The sequence below is a fragment of the Siniperca chuatsi genome, linkage group LG10 (genome assembly GCF_020085105.1).
Source record: "Siniperca chuatsi isolate FFG_IHB_CAS linkage group LG10, ASM2008510v1, whole genome shotgun sequence".
Lineage (NCBI taxonomy): Eukaryota > Metazoa > Chordata > Actinopteri > Centrarchiformes > Sinipercidae > Siniperca > Siniperca chuatsi.
This window is the reverse complement of record NC_058051.1, coordinates 13,727,022-13,747,869: the sequence shown is the minus strand read 5'-3', so window position 1 is coordinate 13,747,869 and position 20,848 is coordinate 13,727,022. Positions and strand designations below refer to the sequence as shown.

Sequence of the window (20,848 nt, the reverse complement as noted above, 5' to 3'; positions counted from 1 at the left end):
GCTAAATCAATAGCTGGAGAGCAGTTTATTTTATTAATAAACGCATAATAATTTCTTTATATACTCATACACAAGCTGAGCTACAAAAGAAAAGTAGACCCATCGCAACCCACTTGATCCATTAAACAAAAAATGAAATTAATAAAGAATGGGAAAAAAAGTACATTGCAAACCATGTACACAAATTCACCAACGTTTCAAGTTCTCTAGGAGGAATGCATTGTTTTTAAAACTGAATTCTCACTTCTAGTGTCCCTTGTCATTGGAGCTAATCCTGGACATAAATAGACACACACACAGTGCCTGCACTGTATTTATAAGTCCTCCCCCCCGACCAACTAAACATACAAAAATCATCAAGACATAGTCGTTAATGTATATATAATATATAAACAAAATAGTCTCCCCACTAAGAAAATTCAAAACACAGGAGTGGAACCCACTAAGACTCCCAAAAACTGACTATTTTTGATACATGGACTAACACTATATGGAAGGAAATATGGAGGCCATTATAAAGTTATTATGTTATTATAAGCTTTGATTAATAACAGCAATATTTGTTAAATATAAACTAGCACAATAATCCCATACAATGTTTAAGTTTTAATTCAAAACATTTGCAAACTTTTGCAAACTTAGCTTTGGTCAAAATACTGATGGATTGGACCTACGTATGTGCAAACGGTTGTTTTGAAGCAAAATTTCTTCCATGTGTTGGATTTTACCAGCCCAACTAAATACCACTTTAGGCCTTCAAGATTATCCTGTAAACTAATTACCAGCTTAGTTCAGACCATAGAGCACAACACTGCTCCCTTATCTGCCTCTCTGCAACAGTCATGAACAATGTTGTGTTAGGGTAAAGGAAGGGGTGAAGAGGTCTTCTCGTGGCCTCAGTGTTTGAAGGCAGGCAGTTGAGTGTGACTGCTTGTCTCCACACCGTCTCTCCCTGTGCTGCAAGCTGTGGCAAACTGATTAAGCTCCTGAATGCCACTCTTTGTCACTCTTCACTTCTGCAAGGGACATGTTTCTATAGTGATTCATGTTGTTTCCTAGCCTGTGTCAACAGACTTTGATTTTCTTTTATTTTTATGGAAATTCAATTTTTGTAATAATTCATGATCATATATTCCCATGCTTTGTGTGAGGGGGAAATATTTTTACAAAAAATAAATAGATGATGATAGAATCTTTGTTTGTTCAGGAAATACCCAACCTTAAGGTCTGTGTTTTTGAGTTTGTAGAGTCAATTCTTCACATGACATTACACACAGCACTGTGTTGTTTTTGTTGGAGTGTTTTAAGGTTTTGAAATATGAGCTGCTGCACACTTTTGCTATAAACCTGTTATACTTGTGTACAATGTAAAAGTGTAGAACTCCTGCCTCTTTACATAATACTGGAAGCACAGGTTTGATGTGGATGTGTTTGATGTGTGTCAGAGAGCTGTTTGTGTGAATTCCAGACTTACATAATTACTAGCTTGTTGAAGAGCTCGGAGGACTGAAACTGAGACAAGGTCACACGTTATTGCACCAAGTAATGACAAAAAGATGCATTGACCTTAGAAATAAGGGTAGTTGTTATACATCTTGATGTGTTTAGAGGGATACACAGCTATAGGCTGTTAAGCCCGTATGACATGTCATTGAGGCTTATATTGCATCACATTAGCCTGGAGTTATCTGTGTTTTTCAAGATATTAAATTTGTTTTGAGAAGTCTTCAAACATTCAAAAATTCACTGGAAAAGTTTTCTCTCCTCATTGGTATAGAGGAAACCTGAATATGAGACTATACAGTATACTTTAAAGATGCGCTTTCTTCCTTTAATATGTGGTTTGTCCACACTTTACCATAACTGGTAAGAATTTATTACTGTATGTGACACTTAACAATTTATTTGATACACAGTAGATAGCACTACAGGAATTTGCCTGATGTTTTTGGACGAGTTCAGTGCATCTGTTGTTTTTATCTGTGTTTTTGAAGAAGCCAAGATAATAAAGCGTAGATGAAGAGATGGTATTTGCCACACAAAGAGTAATCAGTCAACATCTGCAGAGATCTAACGATTTGTGTCACTCATATGCCAACATCTAGCAAAGGCTGGATGGTAACCATATCAGTTGTACCAATACCAGTAACACACCAACAAACTTTTCCTGCTCACACATTCAGAAACACATTCCTAAAAGCCACTGTTCTTTTGCATGTGGTTTTTAGGTTTTGCCCTTCTGTCGCCAACTCTGTAGATCAAACAAAAACTATTTGAAACTAATGACGCCTGGGTTAGGAATCAGTTGTAATAGTTTTCTCTACATAACTCAGCAGAGTGAACACATGCATGAGAGGTTATCTGGAACACATACTTTACTGTCACATTTGTGTTTAACATCCTAAATTTTATGAATGAGACCTTAAGCAGTCCAACCGACTGATTTTAAATTGGTTTGTTTACTTAGATGAAACAAAGTAGACAGAAAGTTTGCAAAAGAACTCTAGTATTTGTTCATGAGTAGAGCTTGTCTGAAGGTTGGCTTCCTCTCTGTCAGCCCCAGCAGATGAAACCTCCTCCAACATTGCTGTCATTGTCTGTGTTGACAGCAAAGCTTATTATGATGCGTTTCTTTTGTGTGCGCAGTCGTATGTCTGTTTACGCGAAGTGTCCACACATAGTGTTGCGCGGGTTCACACCTACTGAAATCTTTTTTATTGTGATTTCAAACAATGTTTGAGAATGTAATAGAATCCTGAATAGGTCACGGCCCTAGCTGCTATTGTAACAGATTTACAGTACTATGGTGTGTCCTGGTGTCCTTCCATCCTTTATTTGATGATACTCATTACACACACGCACATATATTTTTATCTTGTCATCTCATGTTGTAGTAGGTATTTTGTAATTACTATGTGTTTGTGAGCTTTGCATAAAGACTGAAGCAAAACACTTGTATTTAACAGAAAGCACCACAGTCAAGGACTGTTGAGGAGGAAATGCATCATGACAGGGGAATGAGATGTTGGTGGAAACGTGAAGTCGGACGTTGTCTTTGGTTTGATTTAACATCCATGTTAATTAACAAGCACAATGAAACTGGTTATGAGCATAGACACTGAAAACACTTGGCAAAGTCCTGTGCATTCTCTTTTGTTGATTTTGTTGTGTCTAGGTGTCATCAGTCAACTGTGAGTCATAATTAGAACAATGATACTTTGAATCTGAAATATTTTATAGAGATAAAATACATGTATTAATATATATAAATATGGGGAGGTTCATGAAGTGTGTGTACTGTGTTTGTGCAAGAATTGTTTGTAATGGTTTCCATGAAAAGAAAATGAAAGATAGACATATCAAAGTACAAAAGTCCAAAAAAATCCCAAATTCCACACAAAATTGAGTTGTTGTAATAGACACACACAGAGAAAGATGAAATATTCATCATGAGTCTATTATTATAACGATTATTTTCATTCATCAATTAATCTGGATTGTTTTCTAGATTGTTTTACAGAAAATATAATTTTTGCATGAAAAATGACAAACGATTAATCGATTATCAACATAGACGGTGTAGTCCCTCATTCGTCCAGGAGTGTTCTATCGTAGAAAAAGTTTCAGTCGTAGTCATCTGGACACTGTTTTCAGAATCAAACTTGAAAACAGTGTCCAGATGACTACGACTGAAACCTTTTCTACGATTATCAACATAATTACACATTAATTTTCAACTAATCGTTTCAGCTGTCGAAATAAATGAGTGAAAATATGTTATCCTAAATGGCTACATAGCATGTCAAGCTTTGACTGAACATGCAAGCCCGTTAAGCTTTGCCTCTAAGGTTTTTTTCTCTATGTTTACAGATGCCATGCTCTCTTAAACATGGAAAAGGCCCATTTTAAGTGATGACAAATGGCTTAAATGGACTGCATAATTATGTCCAGCCATTCTGCAATGGCAGTGACTTTAAGATGAATTGCAGGCAAATATGAATCAGTCATTGGTTTAAAAGTAAAAAAGTAGGACAGTAGAAAACATGTAGCTTCCTAATTAATGTCATTTTTTTTATCCGCAAATAAATAGACACAAAAGTAAGATAGAATTTTGGAAGACACTTCTAATTTCTTTATTAGGCAGAGTAAATGCAGTTAAGATTGTCTTCCCTCCAGAACTGCTCACTAAAGCTTTCTTTAAAACGTAAGTCTGCCATTCCTCACTTTAGAATAGATCATCTCAGGGTAAGACTAGCAGGGTGCATGCACAGCCTAATTTCAGGCTTTAAAATACTGGGGCTGTGAATGTCAATCCTGTTTCCTGCTGGTTGGATGACCCTACAGGGCAGTGTGAGCATTGCTTACCCAGTTGGTGCGGCCATTATGTCTCCATTAGGCTTAGAAAATTATGTTGTTGATACAATTTCCATTATTCCTCATACACTGCAGATCTGGAAACAAATTGGAAAACACTTTAAACTCAGGACAGTGTCTGTTATGCTACCTGTATCGCAAATCCCTGCTTTACTCCTTGGAATATAAATGGGGCCTATTGAGAGAATTACAAATAGATAACATCAGAGACCTCTGCATAAAAGGGATATTTAGGTTGTTGGAATAGTTTCAGAAGAAATACAGATTGAACTGAATCATCATTACATATCTCCAGATAAGAAACTTTGCTTGCACAATAAAAACCTTTAAAAGAAAGAAAATGGAAAGGAAAAGCCAAATCATGTTGCCAAAGATCCTTGTGGCCTGCTATCAGCAACATCATGTCTATTTCAGGCATGTTCTCCCAAGCCTCCATCTATCAATACCCTGGAGCACTGCATGTAAATAACACTACACTTCCACAAAAGCTCTGGTCCTCTGAGAGAAGATGACTCCCTTCCCTTTTCAATGGAGCTAAGACAAATTGCATCAAATTCATTGAGACGGAGCCGGGTGTAAATGAGCGTGCATAGTTTGTGGAAGGCAGGATGGAGGGATCCAGGAAAAAGGGAAAGAGAGAGAGACATGCCTGTACTTCCTCTCCGCCCATTCTTTAATGCTCACTGAGTAGCCCCGCAGTGCAGGCTTTGTTCCAGTCATTGTCACAGGCTTAGAGAGCCTCTTTGCCAAGTGAGAGGCTTTGGCGACATATGTCACTTCAGTGAGTCTCCTGTCGCTCCTTTAGCCGCTTGAGTGGAGGGGCGGGCAGGGAGGCGTGTCTGTGCACCAGGAGAGGAGCAACGTGAGGTGGAGGAGGAAGGACATGTCAGAGATGTTGGTTCAGAGAGAGTTGTTGGAATGATCCCTTGATGGTCCTGTCCTGTACTTTTTCTATGGACTTGTAGCGCAGCTGCCTTGGGCCTCTGCTATGGTGAACTGAAGATGTGGAATGACTCAAAAACCAGCAAGTATTGGTTACTTCATAAAAAGTGTGCTTTAATTAGTCTCTGGGAAATGGTTTTGTTCTGTACATACTGTATATGTATTCTACTCAAATACATATACATACTGTATATGTATTTGAGTAGAATAACGTGTATACAGATCATTTCTGCATTAATTTGCAGTCTGTACTTTGCAGCTACACGTACATAGTCTATAAGGGTGCTGGTTTGTCTAAGGGAGGTTGTACTAAGTTTGAGTTTAAAGAAAGGGAGGGGGTCATTGTATACAGTGTGTGTTGGCAAGGATTAGTCATGTAGTAGTCACACTCTTAGTGCCTGGGCCAACTATTGGCTTAGGAAACAATCTCTGCGGATTTGTGGCTATGATCTGCCATGTGTTCAGGTAATAGATCCTTAGCTCCCAAAACAAATGCTTTGTTATCTGTTTACATAGGGACTCCACCTCATTTTATGCTCCAAAGAAGCCTTTTAAATGGACTGTGTCAGCTTTGTATGCGTTATAATTAAAGTGGCAGGTTTGCAGATCTCCACGTGCATATAAAGCTTAGTAATTTGCCTAACCCACAAGGTTCTTTGAGTGTGCACCAGGCAGTGGATTTGCTGCACATGAATGAAAGTTACCTGTTTGAAATCTGGATAAAAGGTCCCACTTCTCATGTCACAGGTGGAATGTGGACCTCCTACCTAACAATGACTCTGCATGCTGTGCTGGGCTGATGTGGTTTTCTGTCTGTGATTTAAGTCACAACACTGTCACTAATGTTTTTACTTATGCCTGTACAATAGTACTGTAGGGGGTCCCCAATGCAGGCCTGTGTCTGTGTGCATGTGCGCATGTGTGTGTGAAATACAGTATACAATAGCACCAGGTGAAGAATGAGGCTTACAGATTTATTACAACATGTTTACTCCACTGGAACAAACATCTAACCAGCTTTGTTTACCATTCAGTCCGGCGGAAGATAATCACAAAAAGTCCTCACTGCTCTCAATTTGTTTAATTGATTCTAAATTCAAGCAGCTTAATCCTGCATCTAGTCTACAACAATCACCACATTAACCTTTCTCACTAAGAAGTAACAACACATGCAGCTTTGTGTCCTTAGAAGAACCCCGAGTAGCACTCAGTTATTGTTAAGCAGCGTACTGTATGACTGCTGGAGCTCCCCACCTTCATTCTCCTGATAGCAGGATTAGCTAGAGGGTGAACCCATTTGGCATTGCCAGTGCTGCCGCCACAGTCTTAGCACTGTGAGAACTAAGCCGTGAAATACTGACGGGCTTAGACCAATTTATAGTCTGCCCTCTTGAATCTAGCGATCGTAGCAGACAGCAGCTTTGTGCCAGTCAGGTTTACTGTAAGCATGCCATGCGATGCCACCAGCCAGACTTTACAGTTCAAAGGGTAATCTCCAGACAAGTGCTGTGCTGTGTTGTGCTACGGCATCACAACAATGAGGGACAACTGACTCTAAATGGCTAGTGTCCACAATGGGGAGTCAATTAAGCACAGGTTCTTTAAATGGGCCTTATTGCAGGGCCTTTTTGCAGAACAAATTTCTTCTTTTTTATACACAAAAATGTAAGGTAATTAAGAAATTTTATGATTTTGATTGAAGTAAAACATGAAGGATTTTAGTTAGGATGTTTAATTTGAAATGATTTAGTCCATTGCTATTATTTAGTCTGTACTACTCCTTTGTGACTGTTCTGCCTTAGTGTGCTAAGCCTTCAAATTAAGTCAGTAAATGCCCTTTATGTGATCAACATTTACTTACAAAACACCATCAGGAACATTACTGTTACCCTGAGGCACAGCATATTTGAAATTATATTATTAAAACAGAACAGAAGGGATCTTTAATATATTTTAATGGGATTCTCATTGAAAAACACTACAAAGTAAATGGGTTTGACAAGTTTTTATTTTGTCAGATCTTATTTATGCATTTGCCTTCTGGCTTTCTTTACTTTCACTTTGCAGTCAGTCACGTTGTATAAAGTGCCTGTTTTCAACATTGCTACCTTAAGTGTGATTATCTGCAGCCCATTTAGAGTTAAGCAACTCTCCCTCTGTGATGTTCATTCCGCGCTGCATTTCTGTGATTAGAACTGATGCTTGTAGGGCCCTTACTTGACCACCATTAGCCAAACCAATGTTTTAGTTGAATTAGTCGACCATGTTTTAAAAAAAATCTTATTCTGACTCTTCCAGGTCCTCTGTGCCTTACAAATTCCAAGTGACGCCAGATGAGCTGCATCAACACGTTCTCCTGATTTCTACTGTTTCCATGAACCAGTGGAAGGTGATGAGGTTGGTGGGGAACCTGCAGCTTGTTCTGCTGTTGGCCACAACCTCCAGGGCCACAGGCCTCGATATCCCTCTGGAAGGTAGGAGTGTCATGACACTGATTAAGGCCATGTTTACTTAATCACTACTTAATCTCCAGTTAATATAAAGAGTGGATTTGCAAGATTTGATTTACATGGAAGGCAAAATCTTAATTTTCTTATTTGTAAATTGAACTGGTGGTTCAGTGTGTAATATAATAAGTAACATAACATTTGTTAAAAATGTGCATTCATATTTTTAGCCATCCATCCTGCTTTAGTATAAATGTTAGCAGCTTTTTAAAATTATGACTAACAAATAACAACTTAAAGTAAATTGTTTAAGTCAAGTGCTGCAGCAGAGGTTTCTTTGTTTAGGGCTACGAATGCTTTGCAATCAAGTCCTGGTGTGCTATTTTAGTTCAGTGTCTATCTAAGGCACCGTATTTGTCCACATTATGCAGTGTTGCAGTAGGAAAGAATAGGAAATGGTAGAGGAAAAATACAAAAAGTTGTATTTTCCTTTTTGCAGCGTAATCTTGTAACAAAAACTTAATCACCAATGTTGACATTTAACATTTTTGGGATCATGTTGTGTGTATGTGTCTTCATATTACAGTGGAGCAGCTTCCAACCATAATAACGCACACATCTGGTCCCATTGTTGCCCTTCCTTTTGACCACACCATAACTATTAGGTGTGAAGCCAGGGGCAACCCACCACCAGAGTAAGTGACAACAACATCTCTGCCATAAAAGACAAAAAGATAAGAAAAACACTGTCACTTATTAAGATGAACTGTGACAAACGGTCATAGTTTTCATCAATTGCACAACACATTCTGTTATCAGTGATTCATTGATGGAAACCTGCTGTATATTTTGCTCCAACAGATACAGATGGACAAAAAATGGCGAAGACTTTATCCCTCCCTATGTCACGACAAACAAAACAGACCACACAGTTGGCACTTTTGTGCTGCGCGAGCACCTCGTCCAGTTTCAGGGTAGATACCAATGCTACGCTTTCAACAAGCTGGGAACTGCCATGACAGAGGAGATTGAACTGATAGTTATCAGTGAGTAACCTTTACATATTAAGCTAATCTGTTATGTGAAATTGCTGTCTCATGCTTTTCAAAGTCACCATATACGTAAGTGAATTTTCTTTTAAACTTTTCATGATAAGGTTTTCATTTTGTTTAATGTCTGTTTTTTGATTAGGTGTTCCCAAGTTTCCGAAGGAGGGAATTCCCCCCATTGTAGTTAAGGAGGGAGAGCCAATCACACTGCACTGTAACCCTCCAGAAGGCGTGACCCCACATCAGATCTTCTGGATGTCTATTGGTAAGCCAAGAAGCAACTGTTTGTGTTTAGAATTTACACAGTCGAAATGTCTGACTCCCCCCCCAAAAAGCAGTTAATGTTCGTCAACTATAAAGACTCTTCAAACCACTGCGCCATTTTCAGTTGTGTGTTACATTGATGGTGCATAGGTGGAAGGGGCAAAACACTCGCCCACCACTGCAGTCTACTCAGTTGTATCCCTGGTTAGTGGGTACATCTGCCTTGATCGTGTGTTCCAGTGAAGATTATTGCAAAGGCTCCACTATGCTTTAAATGAACTAAGTCATACAGTGTGTTGCCTGGCCATGTCTATAGGCAGAAGTGTTTATACCTACGGGTTGTAAAGCCACCTGTCACAGAGAGGGGTGACATGCCATGAATCGTACAAATGGGTAACATCGCACACTTTTGGGCAGTCTCTCCTCAAAGGTATTCATGGTGTTGCATCCGGGTGTACACACGAAAAGTGACAAAAAGAAAAAAGAGAGCATGAAATAGAAGTTCAAATGCTGGCTTCTTTCACTCCTCTACATACTTGGCCAATACCTGGCACAAGGTGTGATTGACTGTTAAAATTAAAAAACGTGTTGAGTGCAGGATAGAGTGTTTCAGACGATGTTTGACCAACAAGTACTTCGTTTGAAGCATACTGACGCCTTCACTGTGCATGAGTGAGAAGCCGGTAAGGAATCATATCCATGTCGTTGCACTAGTGCCGTGCAGGATTCTAGGGTGGGATAGTGTAGATAGTGTGAAGGTCTGTCTGCGTCACACCTTCCTGAAGCTTCTCACGGATGAAAAGAATTAGCTGGCGACACCATGTGCTTTGGAAGAGACACGTCCTCTGTCTATCCTCACCATCCACTGGCCATCAGTGAAATTAGCAGTGACAATAAGGACAGTTAAGGAAAGGTACACACATGAGGCCCACAAGTTTACCTCACATCAGAGCCCTTCTTCTCACTACTGTCAAAAAAAGTAATTCAAAGTCAAGTTGTAAAAAGTCACCTCTGAAGTGCTTTGTCAATACGGAGTTTTCTGTCCAACCCCTTGAGAGTTCCTCAACTGCCTCCAACAAACCTGACTGCTGTCAGAAAGAAAAATATATGAGTTTTTTAGGTGTTCAGAATGACAGGGCCCAGAGGCATGGCACAGAGTGAAAACACTTGTGCACTGTTCTTGTTTTGAAGTTTGTTTAAAATCTTTGTTTTCAACTCTTAGCCTTAGTTTCACACATTTATCATCAACGAACATGATAAAGGATACTTAAGTATATATAGTAGCTTGTCGGGAAAATACATACACAACAAAGAAAACAGTGATGATGTGCATCTTCACTCCCAGCAAAACACTGGGCTCTCTCTGTATGCCGTCCATGTGCATGAGTTAGAAAAATTTTAGGCTTCGTGTTAGTGATCCATCTTTCCCTCAAGTGCCTTGTAACATAAATCCGAACCAAATGTCATTTTTTTTTATGAGCTTGCCTTGAACATTGACAACAAAACAACCAATGACTTAAGGCTATGTTTTAAATGAAGCTGTTAAGTACTGTGAATGGGCTGACCAAGGAGTGACACAGAGCGTCACTGACCCGTGACTTAAATAATGGCTCTATGTAAACCAAATATGCTGTCACAGTGCACTTACAGTATGAGTTCACTGGCTCTATACTAAACTCTTTAGGGCATTTCCATTAGCGTCTAGCGTATATGAGGCTACACTGTGTTGCATTTTGTTATCATGTGACCTGAGTCTCATTATGAGGTTGTTATTGGAATTTTTTTACCTGCTACTCTTGTCCTTCTTGTGCACCTGATGGATATATTTGGGAAGTCCTGTCCAATTTATGCTTTCTTACCAGCCAAAGTGAATCTCAAAAACAAAGGTTGACATTATGCACAGACATTGTCTACATTGATAGCATATCATTGATACAAATATGCTCTTTTCCAGGTCTCCAGCACATTGAGCAGGATGAGAGGGTTTCGATGGGCATTGATGGCAACCTGTACTTCTCTAATGCCTTACAGAAAGACAGTCGTTCGGACTACTGCTGCTTTGCTTCCTTCCCCAGAATACGCACCATCATTCAGAAAAACGCCATGGCTGTCATGGTCAAGAGCTGTAGGTTTACAAAATAGTAAATTCAAGTCAATTTTATTTATTTAGCCCAATATCATAAAGCACATTTTGCCTCAAGGGGCTTAGTCTGTGTAGCTTTAACCCAAATACAGCCAGCTGTACTACTGTAGCTCACGTTTTTATCATGACATCAAGGACAGATCCCTGTGAAGTCAAGATTCAAATCAGTACAGCCCATTTTCACTTTTTTCAAAGCGTGAAAAGGAAAAATTTGCATGTATTTCCAGGTATTTTCACTGTTTTATTTAAAATGACACATGTCGGTGAAAACTAATCACAATCACTATCAGTGTTATTCTCACAGTATTTTGTTTTCGTTCCAGTGAAACCTGACAATGAATCTGCTGACAGCAGCAATGCCAGTGAGTGATATATTTACACAAACCTTCACAGTATAAATCAAAACCTGTTTCATATTATGTGAACAGGCAACACAGTTGGTTTGCATGTTGCAAAAGGCTGCAGGAAACAGATTGACTATAAGCCTGTGTGAAGATTATATGACCACTGATTAAAATTAAAAATATGACTGAGGAAGGCTGTTCTCTATATTCAATGCAGCTGAAGCCCCCCCAGTCAGAATACCTGGCCTGCTGCTGCCCTCTGGTGTTCAGACAGAGAAGGTGCTGTTGAAGGGAGAGAATCTGCAGCTCGAATGTATACCACAGGGATAGTATGTATACATGCTGTATCATCACAACTTCAACCACATTATCACTGTATATAATCTATTATCATACAACATGTCAACATGTGTGTGTTTCATGTCGTAGTCCCACACCGAAGATAAGATGGATGAAAATGGGAGACAAGCTGCCTCCACGGACAAAGTTTCTCAACTTTGGCAAACTGTTGAACATATCTGCTGTAGAAGAGAGTGATGGGGGGAAATACATGTGTACAGCCCAAAACTCTGCTGGAGAGTTTGCCCACTACTTTGATGTAATAGTTGAAGGTAGGTTAACATCAGTAGCTAATTAATGCAGAGATTTGTGGGTGCATTTGTTTTTGTTTCAAAGAGAAAGCTGTTGACACAGGGATGGCAGTTGTTTTGACTCAGACCAACGCATCTCTTCTTAACATCTCCCAGAGCCGCCAAAGTGGCTGACAGAGCCTCCTCAGAGCCAGCTGACTGTGATTGGGTCTGATGTTCACATCAAGTGCTCGGTCAGTGGAAAACCACCGCCAGACATAAGATGGAGGAGGAATGGAGAATTTTTCAGAGGTGAGTGGGAATAATTCTAGCTGTGGTTTTATGCATCTTTTGCCACTGGGCAGGAGGACAGTGCAGTGAGCAGCTACACCAAATTTCAACCACACAACCCTGAGTTCAAGTCCACAAGCAGCTGTTCTGCTAGGTGTTCTTCAAAGCTCACGAGACAAACTTGATTCCTCGACAGGGAATGATTTGTATATTTTCAGAATTCAGAATACAAACTACTCTGAATTGAAGTATACACTGGTACCATTAAAAGTAGTAAATAGTTGTCTTTTTACTGATTACAAGTACATGAAAGAAAATGTGACAACTTTTTTTTACAATGTCTTTCTGCAGAAATGTCTTGATAAGAATTTTTTATTTTTATTATTGTTAAATGTCTCAGCATAGAATGCAACACAATCTTGCAGGAGTGGTGTAGTCTAGAGGTCAACTGATATATCAGAGGGCTTATATTATAGGCTGATATTGGCTAATGATATGGAGTCACAGTATATTGTACATTGGGACAACTGATGATTTTATGTATTCTTACAATTATTTTTCTTAACTTTTTTGCATATGTGATTTTATTTTAGTTATCATTTTACTGTTGCGCTGTGTTTGATGGTAAAGTTTTTTGTTGTAAAACTGTAAAATGATCTGCCTAAGTACATGTCTTTGTGTCTTTCTTTGTGTAAAAAAGGAATATTGGCCAATATTTTTGTTTTTTAATGATTATTTCCAGTATGAAGATTAATCACTTGGTCTATAAAATGTCAGAAAAGTCAAAAATGTCCATTACAATTTCCTAAAGCCCAAGTTGATGTCTGTGAAAGTCGTTTTTTCCTCCAACCAGTGATGGATTGACCATCGTTGGGCAAATGCCAGAAGGGCCGCCTGACTATGGGCCACTTGGGCCGCTCAGAATGGATCATCATTGCATTGATGAAACAAAAACAAGAGTGAGAGAGCTGCGCCCACTTTGATTATGCACTAGTATGGCTGACAGGCCCAGGCAAGTGGGCTGCTGGCCCACTGTGGTTGGGTATTACATCTGTCAGCCTCTCTCTCTCCCAGCCAGTTACCTTTGGTCCAGTTCATTCTAACTTTACCTGGGCCCCGCCCCTATCCCCATTTCTGTTAAGTGGGGACCATAGACTGTATAAGATAGGTGGAGACATTTGGATAAATAGTAGAGTGGGGCAAGATGGACAAATAAAGAGAAAGAATGTAAAGGTTGTGCTGAAAAGCTAAGAGAGAAGAGGTTGAAGTCCCTTGAGGCTGATGCAGCCAAATTTCTTAAAATAACATATTATTCATTGGGTGCCATTACCAGTCAAACATCTCAGCCTAGTGAGCCCAAAGGCACTGGCAGCAGAGAGGAGAGAGATGAAAGAGCAGCCAACTGAGCCCAGTGATACTGGTTCAACTGAACAAAGGTTCTGCAGCTGGAGTGGTAAGACAGAAGACAATAGGGATAAGAAAAGCAAGGTTTGGGTTTGGCTATTTAGCTATATCGGTTGCCTTTTACTGAAACATGTTAAAATTTTGAACAAGTCAATGCGCTCGTCAATATTACTTTTTCGTGAACTGACTGAGCCAGGATGGGGTAGGACATTAAAAATGGTTGACGTGCTACAGCAAACTTTTTTGTTGTCATTGTTATGTATGAATGGTTTTGATTTTTGACAAGTTAGAACTTCGCATTAACAAATTAGAGACTAACCACCAATGTAGACCTTTTTCTTGCACAAGAAATGGAGAAACATTTAGGAGGAGCTATTGGCAGAAATGGAATATAATATTTATAAGTATGTTTTCATTAGTGTATAATCACCTGAAAATAAGAATTGTTGTGTTTTCATTATCTCAGAATAAGCCCTTTATATCTACAGAGGGAGGGTCCCCTTCCACGGAGGCTACCATGTTGCACCACCATGTTTCTACAGAACAGACAAACCAAACACTGGCTCTAGATAGGGCCTTTCGCGAGTTTTGCGGCGAAAGTCATTCCAAGTCTTTCCCTGCCCCCGACCAACAGCCCAAAACCCAAAGATATTCGTTTACATTGTTATAAAATGGAGAAAAGCAGCAAATCTTCGCATTTAAGAAACTAGAACCAGAGAATGGTTGTATTTTTCGCTTGAAAAATGACTTGTACAATTAATTGATTATCATTATTATTGTTGCCAATTTTGTGTTGATAAACTAATTGATTAATCAACTAATTGTTTCAGGTCTTTTTTTAATCAGATTTTTTAAACTTTCAAATAATGACATCAGTTGTAGCCTCAAAAAATCCCATGTTGATGGTGCTTTAGTGTAGTCCTTGTGAAATGATTTTGATGTTATGTTTTTATGTCTGTATGTTGCTGTCAGATGACCCATCGAACAATAGGCGAGTGCTTGATGACACTGTGGTGCTCCATAACGCCAGACCAGAGGACAGTGCCGTCTACCAGTGTGAAGCCTCCAACAGTCATGGCAGTATTCTGGCCAATATTAACATCATGGTCATGAGTGAGTATTACAGCACGACCTGAGCTCTGCACAGGTACACCTGGGTCTGGGAAATGTGTAGTTTGTGTAGGCTCAATAGCATTTCACAGTTCCTTCGGATTTTCAGGTGGTTCATTCTCTCTTCAAGCATTGTCTTATCTGATCCCAAGGTTCTCAAGGCCTATTATCATCCTGGAAGCATTTGCCTAAGGTTACATTTAACAGTCTTTAAGTAATGGATCCTAGGATTCATATTAGATACAGCCTATTTGCAACATTCTTTCACTTTTCAATAACCCAATTTTGTTCTCACATGCTTACTGCTGCTTCATCTTCTTATCGGCTGACAGTTGCAGAGGAGGGTCATCTGTTATTTGAAATTAAAATAAATCACACCACATTAGAGCATAGCTCAAAGATGTTCTACAGATGTAGCTCTGCCTGTTTGTACTGTTAAGCTGTTAGCTACTCATGATTTGCCTGTTGGCATGAATGAGAAACTGGATCTTCTATTTATTGTAGTATTCCTTGAAGGATATATGGTAAATGGCTGCATTTATATAGCACTTTTATCCAAAGCACTTTACAATTTGCCTCTCAATCACCCATTCACACACACACTCACACACCATGACAGTGAGCCACCATGCAAGGCACTGTCTTGCAATTTCGGGGGTTCGGTGTCTTCGACGCGTGGACAGGAGAAGCAGGGGTTTCAACCGCCAAGCCTGTGATTGGTGAACAGAAATCCCAGGCAGTCAGTCCCCTCTAAGATTATATAGTATTTTGTACTCACTTATTTCCGTACACTCAGTTCAATATCACTTGTTAGCATGTCATACTGTGTGCTTTATGTATATGTGAGTATTGTAAGTTGGAAACTTTGCGAACATTTATTAGCATACAAAAAACTACAGCTCCCATGAAAATGTGTCAACACGGTAGTGCACATACTTATGTCATCATAATATGGTTTCTTCTATATCATCATTACACTCATGCCATTTTTCGAACGTTTTAGCTGTAATGTCTGCTGTGAAAAACAACTATACTGTTCAGCCTTCTTCGTCCTCCTATTATCAAAGCCATGCAGAACTGCAACTAACGGTTACTATCAGTATCGATTATCATTTAATTTATTATTTCACTATTTTCCTCATTGGTTGTTCATTGATTGGTCTATAAAGTATCAGAAATTAGTACAATAAAGGCCCATCACAATTTCCCAAAGCCCAAGTTCCAAAACTCCTAAAGATATTGCGTTTACGATCATAGAAGACGAAGAAAACCAGCCAAATATTCTCATTTTAGAAGATGGAACTAACAAATCTTTGGCATTTTTGCTTTAAAATTACTTTATTAATCACTTTTCAAAATTAATTTTCTGTCAGTTGACTAATTCATTAATTGACTAATCATTTCAGCGCTACAGCCATATTTGACCTAGCCACAGCCACTTGACATAACTTGACTAACTTAAGTTCATCTGCTAAAAACAGTAATATTAAAGAAACAATGATATTAGATTGTTTTTAAAAAAATATACACAATCCTTATCTAGACATATGGAATGAACCACATGCCATACTGTTGAGCAAGTGTATGTTCCTAGATTTTTAATCTCACTGTAAGAAATGTTATACCTCTTGATGTGTTACAAGAGGCTGTGATGCTTGTGCCTGCGTCTGAATTATACCTGTATTTTCAGTCATCTGTTCTTCTGCCCGTATTTCTCGTGAAAAAGATCTCATGGGCAGTAACTTGACTTTTAAGCAGCTGTAATCTTTCCTCCTTCCCCTTGCTCTTAGATATGGCACCTCTGATACTGACAAGGGACTACCAAGAGTACGCTGTAGTACTAGGAGGGGACATCATCATGAACTGCAGTGTTTTCAGCTCTCCACCACCCACCATCTCCTGGCAAGTGATTACCGAGGAGAACAGGTATTAGTTTCACAGAACATTTTGACACATATTGTTAAGATAGAAGAACTTCACACATTCATTCAGTGTGATATGTTTTCTTCAGTTAACTATGGTTTTATTCATGCATTTACATCACTGTATCAGTCAGTTCTGTGTAGTTTACAGAGATGTCTGTGATGTAGTCTAGTGAATGAACCAGAGCACATATAGTATCACAGCATTGAGTCATGCTATTAATCCCACACTGCTTCAGGTGTCTGCATGACGTAGTCTGACGTTGACACTTATGTCTGTTTAATGAGATAATCCTCTTCCGTTCCTTGAAATTGGGCTAATTAAATCCTATCAAGTACCACTGCTGCTCTGCTACAGTTGTACAAAAGGGAAATAGGATCTCAGACAGTCCATGACAAAACACTCTTAACTTTACAAAGACCCTCACAATATTAGGATAGTTCTTTTGATTCTATTAGATGATATTGCATTTAAGTCTAATCAACAACCAACAATTTCTTTGTTTTGGATTATGTTGTAACTTAAACCTGCCTGAGTCACCTGAAACCAATCAGTGTTTTTTTTCAGAAGGGTGTTAGCAAAAATGTAATTTCAATCGATACGACATACTGAAGATGATAATGATGTATGGAAAATAAATCTTCCCCTGAAATGACAGTGAAAATCAAATAGACATGATTAACTTGGCTCAAATCTGAATCTAAACCAAATACTTAGTAGCAAAATGGCACCTTAACTTCTGCTGTCGGATAAGTTCTACAAACACTCTAAAAGAGGTGTGAAAACTTTTTCTCCTAGGGCCAAAGAGGAGACTGCAGAAACCATTGAGGGGAAACGATTTTTCTTTCTCCAGAATGGATCTTTACAAATCATCAGTGCAGAAAAAAACGACAGTGGGAAATATGTGTGTGTTGCCTTTAACACCGAGGGTCAGTCAGCTGTCACTGCTGTGCTGGATGTGAAAGGTATCTCAACAACATGATTAGTGCTTTCTTAAGCAGGAGTAGTACTAGTCACTGTACACAATTATTCATTAAAAGGCCAGTTCACCCAAATGACAAACAGTTTTCAAATGTTTCTATCTTTTAGAAAACTGGTTAAAAGTGTGGTTGTGTTATAATCATATTTGGCCTAGTAGTTTTGTGACTGATACATACACTGATACATAAGATCTGGAAGGTATAATCCTTTTTATTTATTTTCGACATGCTCGGCTGTGAATGATCAAGTAGTTAAAACTAGGTGGTCTGTCTCTGTTAGGTCCTTTGAAACATGCTTGCGCTGAAAAGCTATCTTAGCAGTTAGACTTTAAATTCATCTTTCACTGATGTTATAAAAAGATGCAGCATAAATAATAATGTGGTGGAACATATTTGTAAATATATTTTCATGGACATTTCATAAATGCAAATTACCATGGAAATTTATTGAGCAATATCAAGACATTTACATTTTTATTACTCATTTTACTCAAGAAGCAGTTACTTTGAGAAAGACTTATTTATAAACTAATAATTTGGCTTAACTTCACATATTCATGTCTTGTTTGGAGCATGCAGGAATTATGAATAATTATTTTATCTGGCTGTAGCCTAACAAGACAAATAGAATTATCTTATCTGTTCAATGTATGTGCTTTTGTCTGTGGCTTTTTTCTCATCTTTAGACCCTACGAAAATAGTAGATCCACCTAAGGACATGCAGATCATCAGTGGGACCACAGCCCAGTTGATGTGCCAGGCAGAGTGTGATAAAAGCCTGCTGGGCACCTTTGAGGTGGTATGGAAGAAGGATGGGGAGGAGATCCCACTTTCCTTTGAGGAACATTCCAGGTGGGTGGCTGTGGTTTGATAGTGTTTCCATTAGCTTTCAGGTGGGTTTGTGTTTAAGATGGCTTTGTTGAGTGTCTTTATCTCTATCCTAATGCTAGGGAAGAAAAAATGCATGACAACTCGGTCAAACCTTAAAACCAAAGGTGACCGGGCCTTTTCTGTTAGGGCCCCTCAGTTGTGGAATGACCTGCTGGAGGAGATCAGGGAAGCACAAACACATTGTCTTCTTTTAAGTCACTTTTAAAAACTCACTATTTTAGACTTGCTTTTTATTGATTTTACTGTTTGTTGTATTATCTTTTTTGTATTTTATTGTAATATTTTATTAGCTGTTTGCTTATTGTCTTTTTTATTGTTTTTAAAGTGCTTAGTGCTATAGAGCTTTGTTCCATATCCTGATCAGTAGAGGGTCAAAGACAGGGGATTTTGCTGGTCTTTTGTCTGCTTGATGAATTGATTGATTACCTCTGCCAAGGAGGTTATATTTTTGTTTGCCTGGTTATTAGGTTGTTTGTTATCTAAACAAATGCTACCAACAGTTTGTGGGAAGTTAGGCCATAGCACAAACTACTGCACTGCACTGAAGAAAATCTAGCACATATAAACCATGATTGTCTATCACTACTGTATGTGCATTTTGATGTGACTGCAGACTAAGATGTAGATGAAAAAATCGAAACTTTCTCTATTATTAAAATCAATAGCAATGTAGATGATTGTGCAGCTTTAGCGGAGGCACTGTATCTGCTCACAGAGCGCTTTCTTCTTGATTGATTGATTTAATTTATATTCCAGCTATATACTTACAAATGTGCTTATATGTTCAGATATTTTGTGGCCAATGGTGTGCTGCAGATCATGAATGTGAACCTGAGTGATCAGGGAATATACACATGCATTGCTAGAACCAGCCTAGATGAGGACAATGCCATTGCTCTACTCACCGTACTGGGTAAGAGGGTTTGTAAATAATATAGAATAGAATATCATCAATTATTGATTACACCTTCTTTGAAAGAACTTACATAGACAGTGATATAAATAATTTAAAACATGGTTGCATTGTGGTTTGGATGCCTTTATCATGTTTAAACCCTCCAGATGTTTGGGGTATTAAATTGACAGTTGCTACTCAACATCATCACTAATGTTGTTGTATGTGTTTTGTGTTGCAGATGTTCCCGATGCTCCAAAAAATTTAGCGATAACTGAACTTAAGAGTCCGAGAAATGTTCGCCTGTCTTGGGTACCCGGCAGTGATCACAACAGCTCTGTAACAGGTAAAGGTTAATGTAGAAAAAGTAGAAAATTAGAAGTTTGAAAGGGAGTGGGGGGGTGCTAAATAATACAATAGAGAAACAACATTTACCTAGAGATCATCAACAGTTGCTTTTATACCATGTACTGCTGTGACTGTCAGTCGTAACACTTTAGTTTACAGCCTACATCATGTTGTAATTACTGTGTAATTATGGTGCAATTACAAAATAGTGAGTTAACTAGGCGTGTGGGCCCATTCCATCTCTGGCCATCCCTAAGACACACCCCTGCTGAGCGAATAAAATATAATATAGTAGAATAGAATAGATTCCAACTTTATTGTCCAGCTAGAACTGGAAGTTTTACTTCACTCACCATAGAGACAATTAATTAAAACTGGATTAGAATTGTTCTTTATACACGTTCTAATTCATTTACTGTACATCACTAAATGTTGTCATGTCTCTTCTGTTGTGAAAAGGAGAGATTCTGCTGCTGTTGAGTGCTAACTAAATTTCTTATACAAGTGATGGCTGCAAATAGCTGTGAAGTGTAGACAAGCTTGTTCTCATTTATGCTTCAAAAAGGGACTCATTTATTTTTGGAACTTAGTGATGATAAGAAATTCTATCAATTGATAAATGTATCCTCTTATAGGCTTTATATGTTTATTACTATATTATTATATGTATGTGTTATCTATGATCAGAAATTAGAATAGACATGCCTGAAGAAGATCCTTTGTTAGACTGATATGTGCAGTCATTTTATTTGTTTAATTAAATATCTTGGAGCAACAGACAATATCTGTGGATCACACAGTTTGGCTCAGCACCAGGTGGATGTGTGTAGAAATATTCATTTAATGTAATTAATTTGCCATGGAAATTGCCCAA

At 38.5% G+C, this 20,848-nt stretch overlaps 1 protein-coding gene across 20 annotated transcripts in view; it reads left to right on the top strand.

The window, feature by feature from the left end:
- chl1a (cell adhesion molecule L1-like a) overlaps window positions 1-20,848 on the top strand; it is a 58,877-nt gene that overhangs the window by 12,180 nt on the left and 25,849 nt on the right. For 8 of the 20 annotated variants that reach the window (XM_044211380.1, XM_044211383.1, XM_044211374.1 and 5 more), the window contains exons 1-16: window positions 5,250-5,402; window positions 7,615-7,790; window positions 8,350-8,458; window positions 8,625-8,809; window positions 8,955-9,077; window positions 11,031-11,201; window positions 11,543-11,581; window positions 11,781-11,892; window positions 11,993-12,174; window positions 12,310-12,444; window positions 14,800-14,940; window positions 16,728-16,863; window positions 17,659-17,825; window positions 18,527-18,692; window positions 19,520-19,644; window positions 19,868-19,972. In XM_044211380.1, the coding sequence (XP_044067315.1) occupies window positions 5,377-5,402; window positions 7,615-7,790; window positions 8,350-8,458; window positions 8,625-8,809; window positions 8,955-9,077; window positions 11,031-11,201; window positions 11,543-11,581; window positions 11,781-11,892; window positions 11,993-12,174; window positions 12,310-12,444; window positions 14,800-14,940; window positions 16,728-16,863; window positions 17,659-17,825; window positions 18,527-18,692; window positions 19,520-19,644; window positions 19,868-19,972 (2,098 nt within the window). In that variant the 5' untranslated portion in view covers window positions 5,250-5,376. Of the gene's footprint in view, window positions 1-5,248; window positions 5,403-7,614; window positions 7,791-8,349; window positions 8,459-8,624; window positions 8,810-8,954; window positions 9,078-11,030; window positions 11,202-11,542; window positions 11,582-11,780; window positions 11,893-11,992; window positions 12,175-12,309; window positions 12,445-14,799; window positions 14,941-16,727; window positions 16,864-17,658; window positions 17,826-18,526; window positions 18,693-19,519; window positions 19,645-19,867; window positions 19,973-20,848 lie in introns of those variants that run through there. The other 12 variants (XM_044211392.1, XM_044211373.1, XM_044211388.1 and 9 more) reach the window with 4 other exon arrangements.